Genomic DNA, 23,990 nt, shown 5'->3' on the forward strand with positions numbered 1-23,990 from the left:
CACAATGTATTTTCTTTTATTTCAATACAGGCATTAGAAAGTCAATATAAATACACACACTGTATTTTTCATAGATATCATTTAATGACACTTGCTACAAAGAAACTTTTTTTAAAAAAATGATGAAATCAAATGCAAAAATTATGTTTTAATAGGAAAAGTAAATACAATTTATTGTTTGGAATGTAAATTTTTTCCATGATTTCTCATTGAAGTCCAAAATGGTGGGGAAAATTTGAAGATACATAGGGAGGGGTATTTCAGCTTTTGAATATATCGCAGAAAATTTCAAGTCCCAAGTCCCCCCCCCCCCTTTTTAATTTTTTTTTTATTATATTTGTACTTAAAACTAAGCCAAATTTTTTTCTATACATTAACCCATGCATCCATTTTTTTTGGTATCAAGTGTCCTTAATATATAAAATAACCATGTTGAGTTCAATATATGAAGAAATAATGCATGTACCTGGTGTTATTTTCCAACAGAGTAAAATATTCAATGTTGTCAAGACTCTAAATCCCAGTAACCATCTACCTCAATCACATCTATACATATATTACATGCAATATATAACATTCTTATATCTATAAAATGTATCTGAAACATGAATGTCCTTGGCAAAAGCACAACTTATCACAGCTAATTTCTATTATATGTACCATTGAAATTGCCTCCACAAAAGGATTACACTTGCTAAATATCAAAATCTCCACACTTACAATTCAGCAATCTGATTAAAATCAGCTCCTCTTTATTTTTAATGTCGCTTACACAGGCATTAAAAAAAAAAAAAAAAAAGAGGAGCGGATCGAGGAGCTGAATTTAATCAGATTTACAATTCAGAATTTATAAACAATATGTTAAAGTAAAGATCACAAAGTTCAAATATGGCACTGTTGAAAAGGTCTTGTCATGAAAATTATGCACACTAATTAAAGCCCTTTCACTTATAGTTCAAAACTTGTACTTTGATTACTGGGTCAAAGGTGAATGTCAAGGACAAAAGATTTTAAATGTGACACACTTGAAAAAGGCCTTGATGGCCACAAGGATCACAGCTATCAAATCCCTCTAACATATAGTTTAACAAGAGGCCCACAGGCCTTATCAATGACCTGAGTATTTGTTAAAAGTATCACTAGCCCTATAAAATCTATAATTTCCTGTTCTGCATATCTAAGCTAAATAAATTTTAATATTCAGCAGCAGTATAAAACAAGATGAATTCTTAAAACAGAAATGCCTGTGAAAGTGCCCATACTGATGCCACTTTGGCCCCACCAGTACCAAAACCCCTACTCCTGAATGCATAAAATTTACAATATCGGCAAAATGGGCCACCTGTCTATTTAGTTTTAATTTAGTACCAATAGTATCTAAAGAGGCAATGACACAATTTTTGATCAATTGAAATTGAGTTTTCTGTTGTGGAAATCAAGATCATTATACCTATGTTAAAAATTAAGTGGATTAAAAATATTTTCATACAGGATATACTTTGCATTCACATAAAATCTGGCTCCCAAAATTGCATTTGTCATAGCCAGGAAAACACATGTGGAGGTGAGAGCACCAAGATTTCTACAAGTATGTCAAAAGCATTCAACATTTTGACATACCTTCATGATAAATCAATTGATGAAGCAAGCGCAAAGAAGAAAGAACAGAAACATGAAAATATTTGTTGTAAAAACTTTTTTCATCGAAGTCGTCAACTTTGGTCCATGCTGATAGTGGAGTCACATGACCTATAAACATAAATAGGGCCCATGTCTTGTTTTGAAAATGACAATTTTAGATGTTTTAAATACATGTACATCTTTGTGTCAGATTTGTTGCTATGTTTTAAACAAATCATGAATTAAACAACAAAATACCTAAGTAATTTTTTTGTACAAAATTGTGTCCATGACCCTTTACAGAAGATGTTATTTAAATGTCTTGCACATAAACACTATATTCCAAGTTTGACACCACCCTGGAGTCAGAACCTCTTCCCCAGGAATCATGAAACTTAAAATTCCTGCTCTATGACTATGCATTTACTTTTTATTATAGATGTATGGTTGTAGAGAAAAAGATTTTGAAAATCAGTCAATTTTTGGCATATTTTGCCCAAATCCTTAGGCCCTGGAGAGGCAGGAGTCCTGAAATTAACAATTTATGTCCCTCTTGTCCCAGAGATGCTTCATACCAAATTTGAAAAGAATTGGAATGGTAGTTATTTAGACAAAGTTAAAACTGTTCAATTGTTAATGCACGGCAACAGACATGGATCAATAGGTCACCCGAGTGACTCAGGGGACCTAAAAATTATAACCATAATTATGATATGTTATATCTTTTTGCCACTGACAGACGGACAAGAAAACATTTTATATGCCTCAGAACTGAGGGTTCCTGAAAAAAAACAACAACAAACAAACAAAACAAACCCACAATCACACATGTACTGACCTGTAGTCTGTACACTAAAACCACCTCGAAACAAAACTTGAATTCAGACCATGAGAACGTGAGAAACATGTTGAGTCTCTTATACATGTATAATTTACAAGATTGTCATATTCACAGAAAACAAAACAATGATGATAAAAAGAGACTTGTGTTGCTCTTACTTCAGGAATAATGTCTATGCTGTTTGCATTAAAGGCATACATAGAAAAAAGTGGCTTGAATGATTCTCGTATATGAAATCCATTAAATTTTGTACAAATGAAAAGATGAACAGTAAGAAATACATTGTACGTACGTATTCACCTGGTATTCATGCAAAATTCAAATGAATAAGGTCAAAATTTGTATGTTTTTAAATTTCTAAAATGGATTTAAGTTTTAGAATCTTTTAAATATTTTTCCAAAAAGTGCAAAAGTTTCAAGATTCATTGGTTCAATATTTTGATTAAAAAGTCCAAAATATTAACATTCCAAACACATTTCAAATATTTTTATAATTGATTTGATGTTTTGACTTTAAAACAATGTGTACTTAAACAAAATGTTTGCTTAACAATTTCAAATTCTGAACACGTTCATTTGAAATTGTTTAGAATTGAAAACATAATAAGTAAAAATCATTCTTTGGAAAGATATTGACATGACAAAAGTCTAAATATATAGTTTTGGGTTTGATGAGGTCACACATTCAGAGCACATGTTCATTCTTGCATTAAGGGTGAATTCCTGAGAGCATGTCATTCTTGCATATAAGACAAGCATAAAAACCTGGTCTCAGGAGCTGCATCAAACTCAGAAACTGAATGTCTTCGTTTGTTAAACTTTTCATTAAATCAATATAAAACATTTCAAAGCAAAGCATCCCCTTGCAAAATGGCATATTTCCAATTCCCTAGTTTTTTAACCAATAAAATCAATAAGAAATGCGAGTTAAGTTTCCATTGACCTATTACACTATACTTATAATTTTGAAAAACAATTGGAATCCAGATTTATCAGTATGGACAAGATAGCATCCCTGCAAGAGCATTGAACTTTGGAAGAGGGCCTACATAGGCTATGCCTGTTGCCCGATCCTATTGAGTTTCTCCATAAAATATATTTAAATTATTGAACTCAAATACCAAATCCACACAAGGAACTTCTGAATCAATTTTCTAGTGATATTGACCTACATATTTAACCTAGAAAACCAACAGGAACCTAACTCTTTGTACAAAATTGAACACAAAATACACTTTACTACAAAATTTCCCTTCACTAGACCGTGTATAGTGGTAAATACCAAGAGCAAGGTAAAATTCCTCAAAATTTGACATCAGATACAAAATATCACTATAATCCTGTACTCAAGAAATTTCCTTTCCAGTGATATTTTAATGTAGCGTTTAAAAACAAATAAGAAACAAGATCGTAATGCCAAGTGACTCTTCTTACAAGTTTCACCAGAAAAGACATACACAATGTATTGATGAGGCAATCTATATCCTTGTAATTCTTGAAATCAAGATTTCATTTTTGAAATGTCTAAACACATACACATACCAGTGTATAGAGTATTGAACCAGTATGTAGCAGACTGCTGAGGACAAATCTAGCATTCCCTTCTGTGGGGATGAAGTTGAACCATCCTGAATGTATATTTAAGAAATAAATTCCATGAGGGTACGAACTGTTACACTTCACACCGGCATACTTCATGAAAAACTGTGTAGCATTACTTTTATTTTTGTTGGAATCCCCAGTCATTAAATTAGACGTACTATATTTATCTGTATTCATACGCGCATTGTTTACAACTGCAACACATTCATGAGGAAATGGCTGTCATCACAATTTGTAGAGATATCAAGGGCAAAAACTGTGGAAACGTAAATATATATGTATATTTACCACATTCGTTTCACATCTTCACACATAATCATAATAAATGAGCAAAGCCGCAGAAACTCCCAAGCAATCAAATCAGAAATTATCATTACTGATTAAACAAGGAAATACACTGTATATAGTTTGAGATCAGTAATGCAGTTGATTACACAAAAAACAGAAAAGTCACATTAGTAAAATAACCGATTATGAATCACTGCTGTATATATCTGCTACATGCTTCATCACTATTGGCAAGGGAAAAAAAATGAAAAAAAAAAAATGTAAAAAAAAAAAATGACATACACATGGAAAGAAAAATCTTCTAAAAAAATAAAGTTCGATCACAGATCTAACACTACACAGTGGACAAGCAGCAAAACATGGCCAGCTACCGGTTTAACAGATCCTACTTTTCAATTTTCAAAAAAATAATTCACGTTTTGGAGCAAATGCAGAAACACCAATAAGGTTAACTAAATGACTGATAAATCAAGGCTACTATCATAAGGTTAAATATCATTGGTAAATCAAAGGTACTGCAATATAAAGATTAAATAATCACTGGTAAATCAAGGACACTATTCAAAAAAATATTACCGGTACTGTGAATGAAGAATAACATACCAAAGAAATCTAATATGGATGGAAGGTGGAGGATATGTACAATAACATTTTGAAACTGAAAAATTTCAAATTTACCTAAATATAAATGCAGTTTCAGTTACAGGCAATTATATCACTTAGGTTCAAATTTACTCTTTAATACTGAATTCTAACCAGAGTGATATAATTGCCTGTGGTTTCAGTAGAAAGTAATCTGGAAAAAATTAAAACTTCTGCTAGACTGGAAATCAGAAATCACAGACCAGCAGACATGTTAACCTACTGAGCTACCCAGCTAAGCAATTCGATTTAAAAGAAATATACATGTATTACTGATATTTATATTTTCACTCAAGTTTCAAAAAGAAGTCGGCCATTATGACAATGGGTTATTCTTCCTTAAAATTCCCTCCTTTTTTTCCCCCAAGGGAAAAAAAATAAAACATAAATTACATAACCACTAACTTCATATTTTCAACAATTTTGACCAAAATAATGTCAACAAGTAACAACTTAAATTAAAGACAAGAAGAACAACTTAAATTAAAGACAAGAACTGCAGCCTCCCTTCACTTCACACTGAGCTTTCAGTAGAACTGCATTCTTCACTCCACACTGAGCTTTCTGTAACTCCCCATCACACACTCCATGGCATCCTGACCAGATTTCTGGTTAATTGTGGAACCAGAAGTCAGTCCGTATTTGGCCTCCTCATTAAATTCTGCTTCACACAGGAGTATTTCTTGCATCCAGTCCTGGAAAAGTGAAACAAAGGCCACTATGTTACCCTTTGTGCATTCACACTTAGATCTACACTGCATGGGGATGTCCATTTATGACTCCTGTCATTTTAGAGTTGTAGGTTAGAATAAATTTGAATCTACAGTACAATCTTCAGAATGAGTATGCTATAAAAATGGAATAAACATTTTTGTTCAACCACCATCAATTTTCTCTTATAGTTCCATGTTAGACCCCACCTCATTTGATCCTCCCTAAATGTACCTGTTTGAGTATGGAAATTTAACTCTCTGTGTTTGAGTATGGAAATTTAACTCTCTGTGTTTGAGTATGGAAATTTAACTCCCTGTGTTTGAGTATGGAAATTTAACTCCCTGTGTTTGAGTATGGAAATTTAACTCCGTGTTTGAGTATGGAAATTTAACTCTCTGTGTTTGAGTATGGAAATTTAACTCTCTGTGTTTGAGTATGGAAATTTAACTCACTGTGTTTGAGTATGGAAATTTAACTCCCTGTGTTTGAGTATGGAAATTTAACTCCCTGTGTTTGAGTATGGAAATTTAACTCCCATTGTTTGAGTATGGAAATTTAACTCCCTGTGTTTGAGTATGGAAATTTAACTCCCTGTGTTTGAGTATGGAAATTTAACTCCCTGTGTTTGAGTATGGAAATTTAACTCCCATTGTTTGAGTATGGAAATTTAACTCCCTGTGTTTGAGTATGGAAATTTAACTCCCTGTGTTTGAGTATGGAAATTTAACTCCCTGTGTTTGAGTATGGAAATTTAACTCCCTGTGTTTGAGTATGGAAATTTAACTCCCTGTGTTTGAGTATGGAAATTTAACTCCGTGTTTGAGTATGGAAATTTAACTCACTGTGTTTGAGTATGGAAATTTAACTCCCTGTGTTTGAGTATGGAAATTTAACTCCCTGTGTTTGAGTATGGAAATTTAACTCCCTGTGTTTGAGTATGGAAATTTAACTCTCTGTGTTTGAGTATGGAAATTTAACTCACTGTGTTTGAGTATGGAAATTTAACTCCCTGTGTTTGAGTATGGAAATTTAACTCCCTGTGTTTGAGTATGGAAATTTAACTCCCTGTGTTTGAGTATGGAAATTTAACTCACTGTGTTTGAGTATGGAGGTGCTTTTCCACCGTAGTCCTCTGGTAGGTATTCAGGATCAATATATTCTGTCAGTTCACTCACATTCTTTCCATGGAAATGAAGCTAAAAAAGTAATTACCACAACACATAAACAAAGGATGACTTTACAAGTAGCGTGACCTGTGACCCTTTAGGTCACACCTGTTCTAATGCCTGAACTTTCAACTGGCATATTATCAAGTTAAACCCATCCTGGAGCCTCAACTCCATGCCCAATACCGTATATATGCGCCTATAAATCGGTTCGCTTATAAGTCGGTTGTATAGTTTTTAGGTTATTTTGGAGGGAATTGCCAATGACCCATTTGTAAGTCAAGCTTTAAGTCCAACTTTTTTCAAAAATCCGTTGATAATTTCAAATCAATGCTCTAATGTTTTTACCTGTGTTTCAAATAATATTTTGAGAAATGCGCTGATATTTTGATATTTTTTTCTCGACAAATCAATTTCATAACAATACTCTTAATATGTATTTATCTGTGTTCCAATAATATTTTGGGATATGACATCGATATTTCATTTTTTATTCTCAACATTCGAAACTTACTTTTTTGTTTATTTCATCTATGTTTTTGTTGTTTAAAAAATGCTAGGCTATACATTACGCCGTCCAGAAAAATGCTAATCTGCTTTGGACACTCTTATAAGTCGAACATAGAGTTTTGGACCAAAATGTAACTCCAAAAAATCTGACTTATAGGCGAGTATATACAGTAGACATCAATCACACCAATCATCTCCTAGACTGTTCTTCTAAATTACTACACATGTTTTAGGAATTTAGTACATGCACCGTATGTGCAAAATGGTCATTACTTATTTTCTGTGTTATGTAAACAAAAACATTACTCCTATTTTGGAATTACGTTTTGTTTGTCTACTTTGTCCCTTTTTACTTACTAAATTATTATATTACCTTTGGGTTGGGAAATTTCTTGATAGCTTATAGTCTAAGTTCTAGGCTTTAGGAGTGTGTATTTGTCACATTCATACTGGTAATAAATTCGTAAATTGTTATTTATCTTATTTTCATTTCTATTGAATTTATTTTCAAGTTTCTAATCAGACTGTAGATTGAGATCACTATGCTGGCTACAGACTGTAGATTGAGATCACTATGCTGACTACAGACTGTAGATTGAGATCATTATGCTGGCTACAGACTGTAGATTGAGATCATTATGCTGGCTACAGACTGTAGATTGAGATCACTATGCTGACTACAGACTGTAGATTGAGATCACTATGCTGGCTACAGACTGTAGATTGAGATCACTATGCTGGCTACAGACTGTAGATTGAGATCACTATGCTGACTACAGATTGTAGATTGAGATCACTATGCTAGCTACAGACTGTAGATTGAGATCATTATGCTGGCTACAGACTGTAGATTGAGATCATTATACTGGCTACAGATTGTAGATTGAGATCACTATGCTAGCTACAGACTGTAGATTGAGATCATTATGCTGGCTACAGACTGTAGATTGAGATCATTATGATGGCTACAGATTGTAGATTGAGATCACTATGCTGGCTGCAGACTGTAGATTGAGATTGTTATGCTGACTACAGACTGTAGATTGAGATCACTATGCTGGCTACAGACTGTAGATTGAGATCACTATGCTGGCTACAGACTGTAGATTGAGATCACTATGCTGACTAGACTGTAGATTGAGATCACTATGCTGACTACAGATTGTAGATTAAGATCACTATGCTAGCTACAGACTGTAGATTGAGATCATTATGCTGGCTACAGACTGTAGATTGAGATCATTATGCTGGCTACAGATTGTAGATTGAGATCACTATGCTGGCTACAGACTGTAGATTGAGATTGTTATGCTGACTACAGACTGTAGATTGAGATCACTATGCTGGCTACAGACAGTAGACTGAGATCACTATGCTGGCTACAGACTGTAGATTGAGATCACTATGCTGGCTACAGACCATAGATTGAGATCATTATGCTGGCTACAGACTGTAGATTGAGATCACTATGCTGGCTACAGACTGTAGATTGAGATTGTTATGCTGACTACAGACTGTAGATTGAGATCACTATGCTGGCTACAGACAGTAGACTGAGATCACTATGCTGGCTACAGACTGTAGATTGAGATCACTATGCTGGCTACAGACTGTAGATTGAGATCATTATGCTGGCTACAGACTGTAGATTGAGATCATTATGCTGGCTACTGGGGCTTTAAATTGAGATAATTACAAATGTAGCTATGAAAGGAGAAAATACTTGGCTGAACCAGGAATCAACCAAGGGCCACTGCATTACCAGTTGGGTGCTCTAATCCCTGAGCTACCCACTGGTAGGTCAATATCCATGGTTACCAATTCTACTACTGTCACATTTCTCCCTTTTCTCGTGATATTTTGTATCCGTAGAAATCTCAAAACAAATGATAGTCTCAAAACCCTCCACTTAAGGTTAAATCTCCCAACACGATAATTGAGGATTACATATTTCAAAATAAGAAAGAAAATATCTTACTCGACTGACAGTCTTTTCTTTCATAAACTGCTTTGCAATAGCAAAAATGTAATCAAACACTGCTGGTTCATTTATGTAATGGATTCCTTTGAATCTTGCTGGAAAAGCATCCTGGAATTAAAAATGAAAATGTTAATGTTAAAACTACAGCAGCCATGACAGACTTTACGTCACCATGAGTAACATTGAATATTTGAATGTCCTGTTTGTGACCTTTAATAAAATGAACATAAAATGTTTCTTTGTTACAAAGTTATGGCCTGGATACAATATACACAGATAAACAGACACAGTAACTTCTACATCTCATTATAACAATTTGCCATTAAATTTGCTATAAATTATGATACCTGAATTATTCAAACCATTATTACTACAATTTGTTGTACTATTGGTAATATCTTAATTAGTGGAAACAAACTTCAATTATATCTAATGATAATACAATGTATTCATTTAAAAGTTAGATTACATTCAAGCAAACAGGCAAAGTCCAGTAACATGCAAGAAAATGATAATCTCATCAAATGATCAATGTACCAAAGCATTCGGATACACAAACCAAAAATAAATTCTTAGAAAAATGATATATTTAATTTCCAAAAATTATATCGATCGATTGTTTATAGTATATCGTCCCTCTTGAGATTATTTCACTCATATGGAGACGTCACCATTGCTGGTGAAGGGCTGCAAAATTTAGACCTATGCATGGTGCTAAGATCTTAATAGGATCTTTGAGCAGGGAGGGATTTTATTGGTTTTTGCGGTCTCATTCGAAGGACCGCCCCATTTAGTTGCCTCTTACGACAAGCAAGGGGTACTGAGGACTTATTCTAACCCAGATCCCCACCGGAGTAAATCTATTGCAGTATCACCTCTGTATATTGCCAGCTTTTGCCCCAGCCTATTTTGGCGTTATATCGAGGGTGGCATTATAAAGAGTTTGACCATTTTAGTTCATCAATTTGAAACAAGAGATGTTTGTAAAACATATACCCCCCCCCCCCCTCCCCCATGGTGCAAGTTAAAAGGGTTATACCCATGCATCATTTAATTGATAGTAGTACATGTATCACCAATTTAAAATATTGAGCAGACAATATCTTCCAATGTCAGGAGTGGATTGACCATGTGACCTAAAAATCAATAGGGGTCATCTACTCCTTATGCTGTACCAGTGTACCAAGCTTGGTGTCAATCAAGCAAATAACTCTTAAAATATAGGAGACAATATATTACTATGTCCAGTTTAACCCTTGTCCTTTGACCATGTGACCTCAAAATCAATAGGGGCCATCTACTCCTTGGGATGTACATGTACCAAGTTTGATGTATGTCAAGCAAAGGGTTCTCAAGATATTGAGCAGACAATGTCTTCCTATGTCCAGAGTAGATTGACCCTTGACCTTTGACCTGAAAAACAATAGGATCCTCTTCTACTGATAACCAACCCACATAATTATGAAATATCATTACGATCAAGTGAATGGTTCTCAAAATATTGAGCAGACAACATGTGATCTACCGACCGACCGACAGGTGCAAAGCAATATGCCCCTCTTCTTTGAAGGGAGGGGAGGAAGGGGGGGGGGGATAAAAACATTGTATTAGTAATTAGATTGAAATGGTTTCAAGTTAAGGTTTGCATAATATCTCTTTTTTGGGAATTCATGACACAAGCTAAATTTAGATTCCTTAAGATTCATCTGACAAACCAAATATGAATAAATATGGCTTCTGATCCCTGGCTGTTGGCATTGACATGATTGTTATCAGCGGATCTACAACAATAACATGACCTTTTGTGCTTGAAAATGGGTGGCGCTAGGCGAGTTTGGTGTAATATCGAGTTTTTTGAGTGTATGGGAATCTGTTCTACACATTAAGATGGCAGTATGCTACACATTAAGATGGCAGTATGAGGGAGTCGCAATATACTAAGATGACACTGTATCTTTCTTGCAAAAATACATTTTGTAATTGCAGACACATTTATTAATAAGTGCAAATTTTGCGATTAAAATTTTGGCAGCAAGATGTCAAACCACTAAAATAAGCCAAAATTATCATTCTACAGAAAACCCACTATACAGTACACTGTGACAATTAATCTCTATTGAATTCTAAAGGTTCCAAAAGTTTGCACCAGAACTGGAGACATTTGTGTCATGACTGCTGCATACAGTCTGTTCTGGAGAGTTAAAAAATATATGAAAAGTTTACGATCTAAACAGGCATAAAATATATAAGGAACAGATATAAAGTTAAGACAAAGAAAAGCTTTACAATGGGTACACTAAACACTGAAGTTAAGACTAAAAGAGCATGCAATACAACTTTACTACAACACTGTACAAATCAAGATGTTCACTTTATTCTATTTTCTTTCGCTAATCTTCCTTTACATGCTAAATTATATCAACTCCATGTACGAAACTGACTTAATTGATCACACTCTTACTTGTAAAAGGCTTAATATCTTTTTACTGTACATAGGGGATATATTCTTCACATGCTTCCAGCCAACTTTCTTTAAGTCCATAATCATCATCATCCCATTAATTTGAGTTTCTTCTTCCTTTAGTTTGTTAAGTTGGAGAAATAAAAAGACACGGCTACTTATCAAGCTACTGTGATGTTTATGACACGTGTTGCAGACAGTGTTACTGCAAAGAAAACTCAAATCTCTCCACAGCCACGATACATGTGTTGCACTAGACAGTGTTACTGCAAAGGAAACTCAAATCTCCACAGCCATGTCGTTTTAAGTAAAAATTCTGATTAGTAATGCAAGGAATGAAAAACTATGCTAGCAATACGATGCAAACAAAAGCCTGCAACCCAAGGAAATGGTTCTGTTAATGAATCAGACTTTACAGAGATGGTAACCTTGTATTGAGTATTTCTATGACAATAAAACTTATGCTGACTTCTATCTGTGAAGTACATTTTGGTATAGTTATAATAGAGATAATACGATACAAGGCCATCTCTGGAATGTCCCAGCTGCAACTCCAAGCAAACACTGGAATACACATGAACATTATACCTGTAACAAAGACATGGCACGTTTTGCATAGAATGGGGAAATGCTTTTAGCATGAGCCCATCCAACACCTTCTAAATCCATCACCATCACAACTCCATTAACCTGGGTAGCTTCATCCTATGAAGAAAAAATTATCGTTCATACATGTATCATCATCTAGTAATTATGATGTGCCATTTACTGACACCTACTTTCTGCCATAAATATCTGACAATCAACATCAAGACCTGTAGACATATTCCTCTGACAAGTCAAAATAATCCTCTGACAAGTCAAAATAATCCTCTGACAAGTCAACATAATCCTCTGACAAATCAACATTATCCTCTGACAAGTCAAAATAATCCTCTGACAAGTCAACATAATTATATGACAAGTCAACATGATTATCTGACAAGTCAACATAATTATCTGACAAGTCAACATAATCCTCTGACAAGTCAACATAATCATCTGACAGGTCAACATAATCCTCTGACAAGTTGACAAAATGATCTGACAAATGAACATAATGATATGACAAATTGACAAAAGGATAAGTCGAAATAATGATCTTGGTTATAGGGTTAGGTTTGTCAGATCATTATGTAAACCCATCAGAACATATTATGTTGACTTGTCAGATCTTAATGCTGACTTGTCAGATCATTATGTTGACTTGTCAGATCTTAACGCCGACTTGTCAGATCATTATGTTGACTTGTCAGATCTTAATGCCGACTTGTCAGATCATTATGTTGACTTGTCAGATCATTATGTTGACTTGTCAGATCTTATTGCTGACTTAATTGTCAGATCATTATGTTGACTTGTCAGATCTTAATGCCAACTTGTCAGATCTTAATGCTGACTTGTCAGATCATTATGTTGACTTGTCAGATCTTAATGCCAACTTGTCAGGTCATTATGTTGATTTGTCAGATCATTATGTTGACTTGTCAGATCATTATGCCGACTTGTCAGATCTTAATGCCAACTTGCCAGATCATTATGTTGACTTGTCAGATCATTATGCCAACTTGTCAGATCATTATGTTGACTTGTCAGATCATTATATTGACATGTTAGGTCATAGTGTTGATTTGTCAGATCATGTTACTATGTGGATGGCCTATTTTGGGCATAAAAGCATTTTTACATTCACATCTTTAATATTTCATTATTTGACAAGTGGGCAAATTCATCTGACAAATCGATATAATCAAGTGACAAGTTGACATAATTATATCTAACAAGTGATGGCAGAAGTACTAGCTGGTTGAAAAAGGTTAAACTGCATTACACAACAGCCGCAGAAAACTTCACAATAAGATTGCTACAACATATTGCTTAAGGCAATTCCACTCCTCTAGAATTATAGGTTCAATCTTATATTTGATTGTTGATTCTTCAAATAATATATCTTAGTAACAAATAAAAATGATAAAATAAGTAAGTTGCAGTATTAATGAATTTTTTATCAATTAGCAGACATATATATACCTGTTATCAACATAAGAAAATTGCAATTTTCCTAAAACAACATTATCAAAATTTCACAAAAACTGGTTATAACGATTTAATAGTATTCAAAACAATTTCATGAAACTGTTTCTTTAAAAAATATACATAATGTTCATGAAAAATAAAAGAAATCTATTGTATAATGGACTTGATAAAATGAAAACAGAGTTATTGCCCTTGAATTCAATATGTTGAAACAAATAATTGATTATTCATATATAACAGATTTTTGAAATATTTTATGGTTATAAGATTTTTTACAATAGCTATTGAAAAAGACTCCAACAAAATTTATGTTCCTGTCATGCATAAATCTTATGAAATCATTGACTTTGCAAAATCTTATGACATCACAGGAGGGTGAAACTACCTTAAAGCAACTATATTCAACATCATCATAACAAAATCAAAATTTTCATGTTGACAATAATAATGTAAGCTACATCAGCTGATTGAAATAAAATTGAATCATACGGAACAAGAAAAGAACTTGACCCAAGCTTCAGGCTGCAGAAGAGGAAAGAAATCCATCTCAATTTTTTTTTTTTTTTTTTTTTTAGATCTTTAATTAAGATATCTTAATTGCTATAGTAACAAAATTAGTAGAGACAATTTATCAATTTTAATTCTATGCAGAAGGATAACGATTTTAAAAGGCCTTTAAATACACATGTATATATGTTTGGATTTTTTGCTTTTCTGGACCCAGTATCCATGACATGTATCACTTAAAGACCACTTGGATATATTACCAGTACTTATAGTTGTGTGAATCTGCACAATAGTCTTCAGTAGTCTTCAATAAGCTAAACACTGCACACCCTTTTTTATTTCAGGAATGAATAAATAGATAAAACATAATAAATGAAATAAATTGAACCTGAAACAATGCAGTACAAATATTGACAATTTTAATGTTTATTACCGATACTTTTTCTATGTACTTGATTTTTTTCTAGAGATTATACAACTCAAATGCCAATATTAACAATAATTTGAATCCCCAATTCAAAGTACACATTCAATTATTTTTTGACATATTTTTCAAAATAAATTCACATCAATCCTGTAGAAAACATTTATTCCGCAGAAACACATGTACAGTTTGAAAACCCGAATCAGAACAGATTGCGCAATAATGCAAGCTACATCAGCTAATTTAAATAAACTTGAATCATAAGGAATGAAGCTAAATATTTTCCTACATCATTCGATACCTGATGTGTATAAATTCAACGGTAAAGCATAGATACATTTCACACAATTTTTTTCCTGATATTTCCTATGTTGGATTCTCAGAATTTTCTGATGACTTTATATACAATGATATCATTACAGGCAGCACAGTGATAACTCTTAATTCAAAGAATATGAAATCAGCGACTCAAAATCTCATCAGAGGTACACGTACATGTTTTTGAATGCTACAAATTTTGTTAATCACCGAGACACTGGTACTGTATCTTTGAAAACTCCATGAAAACACTTATCATTAAATTAAATTTACAATTTTGTTCCCCTATCCTAAAAGAAACTGTACATCCTGCAGAACATCATCAGTAAAAATTGGCCATGTTGAGAAGTTGAAAATATTCAAAGTTAACAGTGCATACAGTACCCGTAACGTTATTCTTGACATTCCTATCGTGCTCTATCGTGCGTGTATCCTATCGTATCGTGCGTGTATCCTATCGTATCGTGTATCAGGTTTTCCGTTTTCTATCGTGTTTTGCGTTTATCAGGTCTATCGTGTATCGTGTTTTGCGTGTATCAGGTTTTCCGTTTATCGTGAAAATCGTTTATCGTGTAGCTTCGGAAACTATCGGGATCGAATATAAAATCTAATGAAAAAGTACGATACTTTCCGAAACCTTTATTCGTTTTGTTAAAGAAGCTATTTTTAGGAATCGAGGAAAGACGGTATATTTGAAGGAGAACATAAAGTTGTCGATTTTAAGGCAGAAGAAGAGCTATTTGTCTGTCCAGAGAGAGAGAGTGAAAATTTATCACAATTTAATTCTAAGTAGTCTGGAAAGTAGGACAGTAAACCGAGCACAGTAAATCTGAAAGCTCCTTCTGAAGTTCATAAACATTTGTTTGTCTAGAAACAGTTATTTGTAATTAACACTAACAGAAAAATAGGGAGTTCCGATTTGAAAGGAAAAATCAGTAAATTACATTGTTTATCACATACATGTATATTTTAATAATGGTTCTTTTTCTTCCGATTTTTTTCCCCACGTGTATGCTACTTATATAGCAACTGCTGAACTTGTGCGCGTCCTTATATCTGATTTTGTGTATCACCCGTGTTTTAACAGCTAACATTCTCAGGGACATTGTATTTCACACATTTAGAAGATTAAGTTTTAAAAGGGTGCAAGGGTGTTGCATCCCCCAAAATTCTGCTCAACTGGGCACGATTCCGCTGTCATCGTTGTTTTTTTTTTTATATACCTTGTACATGTACACATGTACCAATACTCGCACGTGTAGATACTGGAACTTTATGTTGGTTTTGATGATTATTTGAATTTTTTTTACACACTAAGCGTTTCAAAATTGCGAATTTAAAACAAGCCGGGTTTTGTTTATGTTTTTTAAACAGTATATTTATGTTTTGTTAACAAAATATCAATTCAAATAAATATGTTCCAATTACTTATGACTATCAATTATCAATCATAGTGTAAAAATATCTAACAGGTGTAGTGCGGTTGATTTTTTTAAAGCGGTCGTTATGAAAATAACTTGAGATGTTGAATGAGCCGTGAACTTAGAGCTTGATGCAAAATAACCCCCTCCTCGCTACACGCACAATATTACTTGGTTTTATTTCATACTCAAGGTAATATACATTAGCATAAGAGAGCTACTGAAGCATGATATCACTACATTATATTACATTTAGTTAATTCCCTGTATAATCTATATATTAAACATTAGGTGACAATATAAGTTTTAGAATCATTGGCTGATAAAATTCATATAGATATCAAATAATGAATTCAATGCCGTATATATTTTTTTTTTTTTTTTTTAATTTTAGCTGTGATGGCATTAAAAAAAAACAAAAAAAACGTACGACCATGGATTAAAGAAATTATATGGTACAAAACCGATCAATGTTTTAAACAAATGTTACCGCGACGGGGACAGGTAGCTGATAGTCGTCCCGCGATGAGAACGCGGTTTTCCTGAGTTACCTATAGATTACCGCGTTAGATTTTTTCCCATCGCGAGAACGCGGGAAACAAGAAATCTGCTTTGTCCGTAATGTAGGTATATAATGAACATTGAAATCCTTCAATATTATTATCAACATAATGTAAACATAATGTAATTATGTTGTAGGTATCAAAATTTCGTTCCGTCTAAACCGTTTCTAAATTTACAACATTTCTATCAGGTTTTCCGTTTATCGTGAAGATCGTTTATCGTGTTTTGCGTTTATCAGGTCTATCGTGAAGATCGTTTATCAGGTTTTGCGTTTATCAGGTTTATCGTGTATCCTATCGTATCGTGCGTGTATCCTATCGTATCGTGCGTGTATCCTATCCTATCGTGCGTGTATCGTGTTCTATCGTTTATCATGTCAAGAATAACGTTGCGGGTACTGTAACATAAGATGGGCATAGGTAGGCCATCTGAGTGGCTGATAGAAAAAACTTTAAAAGGACACATACAAGTATTAGGTGTAAGTTACCTGTATAATCTTGGACAGTGAAATGAAGTTTGTTCTAAACACATCGTCTATAGGAAATCGACTTGGATCCCATTTTCCTGCAAAGCATTTTAACAATTGTAAGCTAAAACATTGTGTTGACCTGTAGTATACAATCTACTCCAGAAACCATTTAACATGGTAATGTATGCACAATTCTCTCCCCTAGCAGTGATTGAGTTTCTCCCACAAATATAAGGCCCATAGGCCATAATGACTCCCTGGGTATCAATTTCAAAGTCTTGTAAGGTGATGGTGCAATGTTTGCAGCTTTCAAACTCTAGCTGGGTGATAGGTATGATTTAAAGCAATTTTCATTTTTTTTCCTGATGATTTTCCACAACAAAATTATAGTTTGAACAAATCTTTTCATCATGATTTATCTCTGCAGAACTACATCTTGGCTAAAAGATCATGACCTGGTAGTGACCTTGACCGTACTGACCTGTGAGCAATAGAGACACATTGATATGTATAAGCCTACCAAGTATAAAGTCTAAGAAGGAAAGTATTTTCCAGTTCTCCATTGCATAAATTGTGGATGACACATAATATGTGCCTGGCCTGATTGTGACCTTGACTTTGTACATACTGACCTGCAGAGCAATAGGCCTATATATCCTCTGCATGGATATTTATAAGCCTACCAAGTACAAATACTGTGAGGCAAAGCATTCTCCAGTTATCCCCATTGAACAAGATACAGAAGACCAATCAATAAACACCCACCAGCTGACATGTGGAAAGCATTTATGCCCCCCTCCCCTCACAAAAAGGGGGGGGGGCCATAAAATATCTATATATTACTATACACAACTTTAATATTCTTTTAGCCTTGTAAATCTCTAGGGGTCAAGAAGTGAACAAACTTGAATCTACACTAAATGAAGATGCTTGCATACTGATTTGAAATATTGTACCCATCAGCAATTCTCAGTTTAAACAGACAACAGTGGTATGCAGCCCTGTTGTCGCATCACCTGAGGAAGGGTGTGGATACTCGCATAGTGCATGTAGATTTGCAGCCTAATGGGTGTATATAAAATGACATTACATGTTACATCGATGGGTTTCGTCTCAGCGGCATATCAAAGCTAGATGTGCTTTGTGCATGAGCGATACTGTTTTGACAATTATCATTCTTAATTACATTGAACTTTTTATATTTGTAATTAACTATTATTAATACAACAAACTACTTGTACATCTACTCATAAGGAATATAATGCTGAAGATTATGTACGGTAATGGTGAAATGTGTTATTTATAAATGGACGATCAATAACAGAGACACAGGTTTCTAACATTAAAATAAAAAAAAAAATGCTGAAATTGAAAATTTGCGTGGAATTTAATTTCATTCTTTTCTCTAAGACAAGCAAATAACGAAATCTAATCCAACATGAAACTATATATGTCTACAGTTTAACTCTTTTGATAGAGATTTATACATCGTTAAGAAATAAAAACATTGATGACTTCTGTGATAGACTTAGAAAGGGGCGTAGTCCTTCATTCTAACAAACAGGAATCCCCTTTATCCATACAAGGATATTTCGTGAGAAGTTTGGTTCAAATTGGCCTTATGGTTCTTAAGATGTCAAAAAAGTGAAAGTTTACAGTTTGCAGAGAGATCAATGATGGATAAATTTTGATAAAAGATTGAGCTTTCAGCTGTGGTGGTCTTTAATATTAGATTGCAATGAAATTTACAGATACGTAATATACAACGTTACATATTATCCAAACCAGCAACCAAAGATTTCCACATAATATTTAGCAGGACTGAAGCAATTCACTGTGGTGGTGGTTTGTTCAATTTTTGTTTGGTTCAGTGTTCAATACTTGTTTTGCCAATTTCAGTTCAGTTTATACACATTACTTTGATTAGCAGCATCCTAAAATATAACAGTTGGGCTCAAAAATTGCTAACTTTGCAGTTTCATTTCGTCTCATCAAAATGGTGGTAATGAATACAACAATGTGAGGATAAAAATGTTTCAGCTGCTAATTGCATTGCTGTGAGGAAATAATCTGGTTTTTAAACTTATGAAAAACATTTCAAAATTACTACACTGTATTCAATCAAAATAAAGATTGTCATTATGAGTAGCATGTCATCTTTGCATGTACAACTTTGTGTTAGAAAATAGTAACTGACATACCAGGTCTAAATACCATTACACGTCTACCCTCCTTATCTCGATGACGCAGCACTCCAGTTATTCCCGCCTCTAAAACATGTTTGACAGCTGAAGGACAGAGATTTTCAAACAACTTCGGGTTTTCCTTCTTCATTTGGAAATGAGACAGGAGAAGATTGTATGCTCGGTCATATTCAAATTTTTTGGCTCTCAGGAAGCGCAGTAAGAAAGCATCATCTGTCCTGATGTGAAGTTCTAAAAATAAAATGTATTGTCAGATATTTGTCTATAGTGACACATATTGTCTACTGTACTATAAACATCAATTCAAAGTGTAGCATAAACAGTCTAGTGTACTGACTGTAAATATCAACTCAAAGTGTAGCATACTGTAAACAAATCTAGTGTCCTGTAAATATCAACTCAAAGTATAGCATACTGTAAACAAATCTAGTGTACTGTAAATATAAACTCAAAGTATAGCATACTGTAAACAAATCTAGTGTACTGTAAATATAAACTCAAAGTGTAGCATAATTACTCCATACATGTCATACACAAAATTTCATCACGTTCATGAGAATCGGTAAAGTACTATCAAAGAGGAAGTTGAAAATGTTCAATTGTTGAAGAATAAAGATGAAAACAGACTGCAATACTGGTCACCATATAAACATTAGTATAACCTTACCTGTATTTTTATTCACCATTTCTCTGAGAGCTTGAATATCTCGACTTCTCCATTCTGGCTTCTCATTTAATTCCCTTTCAGCCTTTTGGGCCAGTTCTGGAGAGAGTGTACATTGATAACTCTCTGTAGTAGAATTCTTCCCTTCCTCAGTCATTGTGTCTAAAAATATTAAGGTGACACTTAAATAACAACTCTGCTTACACAAGTTTACTCTTGTAAAAATAATCAAGTAGTATTTAAGAGGAGATCTGAAGTCGAAAGTGTTCAAATAAATGTCAATGAATGACAAACGATGACCAAAAAAAAACAAAAAAATTGCAAAAGGTAACAGATTTCATACCAAAAGAATGTGACCTGTTATTTGCACAAACTGCCAGAGTAACAAGATGTGCTTGTGAAACACAAATGCCTCTGATAATGGCCAATTCCAAAGATGTCGAAGATCACAAGGACAAATATCTTGGTACCAGTAGAAAGATCTTGTAACAAGAAATGCTCATGTGCAATATGAAAGCTCTAATATTTACCATTCAGAAGTTATGACCAATGTCACATTTTTTAAAAGTAGGTCAAACGCCAAGGTCAAAAGGTTTAGTACCCACGGAAAGGTCTTGTCACAAGGAATAATCATGTGAAATATCAAAGCTCTAGCACTTACTGTTCAAAAGTTATTAGCAAGGTTAAAGTTTTCAAAAAGTAGGTCAAACTCCCAAGGTCAAGGTCACACGGTCAAAACTGTTGGTACACCGTAAGGTCTTGTCACAAAGAATACTCATGTGAAATATCAAAACTCTAGCACTTACTGTTCAAAAGTTATTAGCAAGGTTAAAGTTTTTAAAAAGTAGGTCAAACTCCAAGGTCAAGGGTAAAAAATGTTGGTACCCACTGAAAGGTCTTGTCACAAGGAATACTCATGTGGAATATCAAAGATCTATCACATACTGTTCAAAAGTTATTAGCAAGGTTAAAGTTTCAGACAGAATGACAGACAGGACAAAAATAATATGCCCCCCGATCTTCGATCTTGGAGGCATAAAAAGCATACAGCCCTGATGCCTTAAAGCTAAGAAATCTCAAACCACACCGTGGGCCACTGGAAGCAATCATTGAATGAACTCAAATGAACAGCTGAATTCCTTTATTAATTAGAAAGAATGTAAAACTTGTGATATTCAAATGATGCTATTTCTAAATGAACTGCATATAAACATTATAATGGAGATTCATATAATAATTTTGAACAGAAGTTTTTATCTGCAGCCAAAAATTCCATGAATTAACCCAAAGTCAGTAAACAGGGAGACCCAGTGTAGTTCATAACGTCTTTTCAATCCCTAAGACTTGAACCCTAGCCCTATATCACTCAAGTGTATATGATTGCAATATTTTATTCATCCTATTAATCACATCAAAGTTTGATTGCACCAATGTATTTTTCTTGCACAACATTTTGATGAAAAGAAAGAAATCTGATAAACATGATTAATCGTTCAACTGTTAATGAAAATGATGTAAACACTCGTGGGCCTTAACAGTCACCTGAGAATGCTCATTCTTTTTATCTTTAGAAATCGTTGTGTTACCTGTATGCTTTTTATATTTCTCTACTTTTATACTTTGTACTAATGATAGATATATTGATATAACTATCATAATAGTTGATAATTCATAATTCTTTTACAGGTAAGTTTTATCCTATCACAGTGAAATTTAATTCTCATTTTGGTGATTTTTTTCTCACCCCAAATTATATCTTTTCTTTCTGATATTTAAAGATAGATGAATGACATTTATCAACTTTGAAATGACTGCACGTTTGTCAAAAGTTGCACTAGGAGTCATCTTATATAGCAGATTAAATTTTTGTCCAGGAAGCAAAAATTCAGCAGACATAATTTGAAGATTATAATTGTTTTAAACTTGGAAATAAATGCAGATAACTGCATAAAATTATTCACAGTAGAGGTAGGCCCCTAACCATGCAAATAATTTGCCTGTTTGATGTCCAGGAGTAATGATTTTCTAAAATATATATTGCATTTTCTACATATGATCAACCAAGCCCCACCCTGGGACATGTACTTTGAACCAAGGGGTCATTAATTTCACTTTGCTCATTACAATCATACAGTTTGTCTGCTTGATGTCCAGAAGTAAAGATTTTCTATTACATTTTCAATACATAATGCATATGACCAATCTAGCTCCACCATAGGGTCATGAATTCAACAATTTTGGTGGACCATTATAATCATGCCTCTTTGATGTTCAAAAGTAAAGAAGAACATTTTCTAAGATATATGCATTTTCTGTACATGATCAATTTATCTCCACCATGGGATCTGAACCCTGGAGTCATGGATTTCACAGTTTTATTATAGGGCTTATTGCTCATCAAAAATAATATCTGCTTGATCTGCAGAAGTAAAGAAGGAGATTTTCAAATATATATATATTATCAACTTTGCCCAAGCCTAGGCCCTGAACCCAAGGGGCATGAATTTTACAGTTTTTTTGGTAAAGGGCTCAATGCTCATAATAATCATGCGATGTCCATAAGAAAAGATTTTTGAAGATTACATCAATTTTGATGGTTTGACGGCAATACCCATCAGGCCCCAGGGAGGCAAATACCATGAAATTCACATTTTTTGTTTCCCTTGAGTCATCGATGTTATCAACCTCATAGCGATGGTCCATCAACGGTAGAAGCACTTATATTTAAAAAGCCCCCCCCCCCCATTTCTGGGTAAGCTCAGAGTTAATTCGGATAAGCGCCTCTTTTGGTAAGAATCTGTCCGATATAAAAACAAAAAGTTTTCTTAATGTTGAGCCCTGGTAATTTATGATTTTATCGTAAAAACCGAAATTTCACGAATAAATTGAATCTTACATTCGAGAAAATTCAAGTTGCAATCACGACTAGGATGCACTGACACAAGAAAATGACAGATCGAAAACAGACCACATAAGAAATACATTATAATTAACTTTTTAAAAGAACTCTAAAATCCTAAACATGTTTCCTCCTTATGTATTTACCTTGAATGAATGAGTGTCTCGTTACGTGTCAGATAGAGGGTTAGCAACTTAACAAACCAAAAGCGGAAGTTGCATTTAATGTCAAGGACAAACGTGATGCACATAAATGTCGAGATTCGCAATATGGTGTGAAGGGAGTTATAAGAGGCCAAAACAATTTATCGCTTACATCGGGTCGTGTTCGAGATTTGCTATATTTTCGGATCCATACACTCCCATACCTATCTGCATATAGATGATGTATTTCTTCAATGCATTTAGATAATTTAAATGATGATAATAGTGAGGATAATCAAACAAGAGGCCTTTAGACCACATAGTTCACCTGAGTCACCTTGGCTCTGTCGTTGTTCTTTAGAAGATTTTTTTTAATCAATCTTTAATCCCATGAAAATTTTGACTCCACATTGTGACCCCAACCTAGCACCAAAGGATCACAAACTGCAATTGAATTCACGTAACACAGAGAAGCC

General features: G+C 33.9%; 1 protein-coding gene across 3 annotated transcripts; it reads right to left on the reverse strand.

Moving 5' to 3' along the window:
- LOC125645695 (alpha-tocopherol transfer protein-like) lies at positions 1–23,610 on the reverse strand. Of its 3 annotated transcripts, XM_048871473.2 has the most exons (9): positions 23,518–23,604; positions 20,476–20,634; positions 19,806–20,039; positions 17,623–17,699; positions 12,414–12,530; positions 11,826–11,942; positions 9,362–9,472; positions 6,802–6,903; positions 1–5,688 (listed from the first exon to the last, which is right to left on the reverse strand). In XM_048871473.2, exons 2-9 carry the CDS (start codon positions 20,627–20,629, stop codon positions 5,539–5,541), a joined length of 1,062 nt encoding a protein of 353 aa, XP_048727430.2. In that variant the 5' UTR covers positions 20,630–20,634; positions 23,518–23,604; the 3' UTR covers positions 1–5,538. The 3 variants fall into 3 exon arrangements, with proteins under 3 accessions (XP_048727430.2, XP_048727428.2, XP_048727429.2); XM_048871471.2 differs by lacking the exon at positions 11,826–11,942 and having other exon boundaries at positions 23,518–23,610; XM_048871472.2 differs by lacking the exon at positions 12,414–12,530.
- Positions 23,611–23,990: the final 380 nt, after the last annotated feature.

Source organism: Ostrea edulis, chromosome 6, assembly GCF_947568905.1.
Source record: "Ostrea edulis chromosome 6, xbOstEdul1.1, whole genome shotgun sequence".
NCBI classification, from domain to species: Eukaryota; Metazoa; Mollusca; class Bivalvia; order Ostreida; family Ostreidae; genus Ostrea; species Ostrea edulis.

Coding starts and splice junctions, on each gene's coding strand:
- LOC125645695 (XM_048871473.2), bottom strand. CDS start 20,629: ATGACTGAGGAAGGGAAGAATTCTACTACAGAGAGTTATCAATGTACA. Junction 20,040..20,475: donor AATGGTGAATAAAAATACAG/GTAAGGTTATAC, acceptor TTTTATTTTTAG/AACTTCACATCAGGACAGAT. Junction 12,531..17,622: donor CACTGTCCAAGATTATACAG/GTAACTTACACC, acceptor TTTTCTTCATAG/GATGAAGCTACCCAGGTTAA.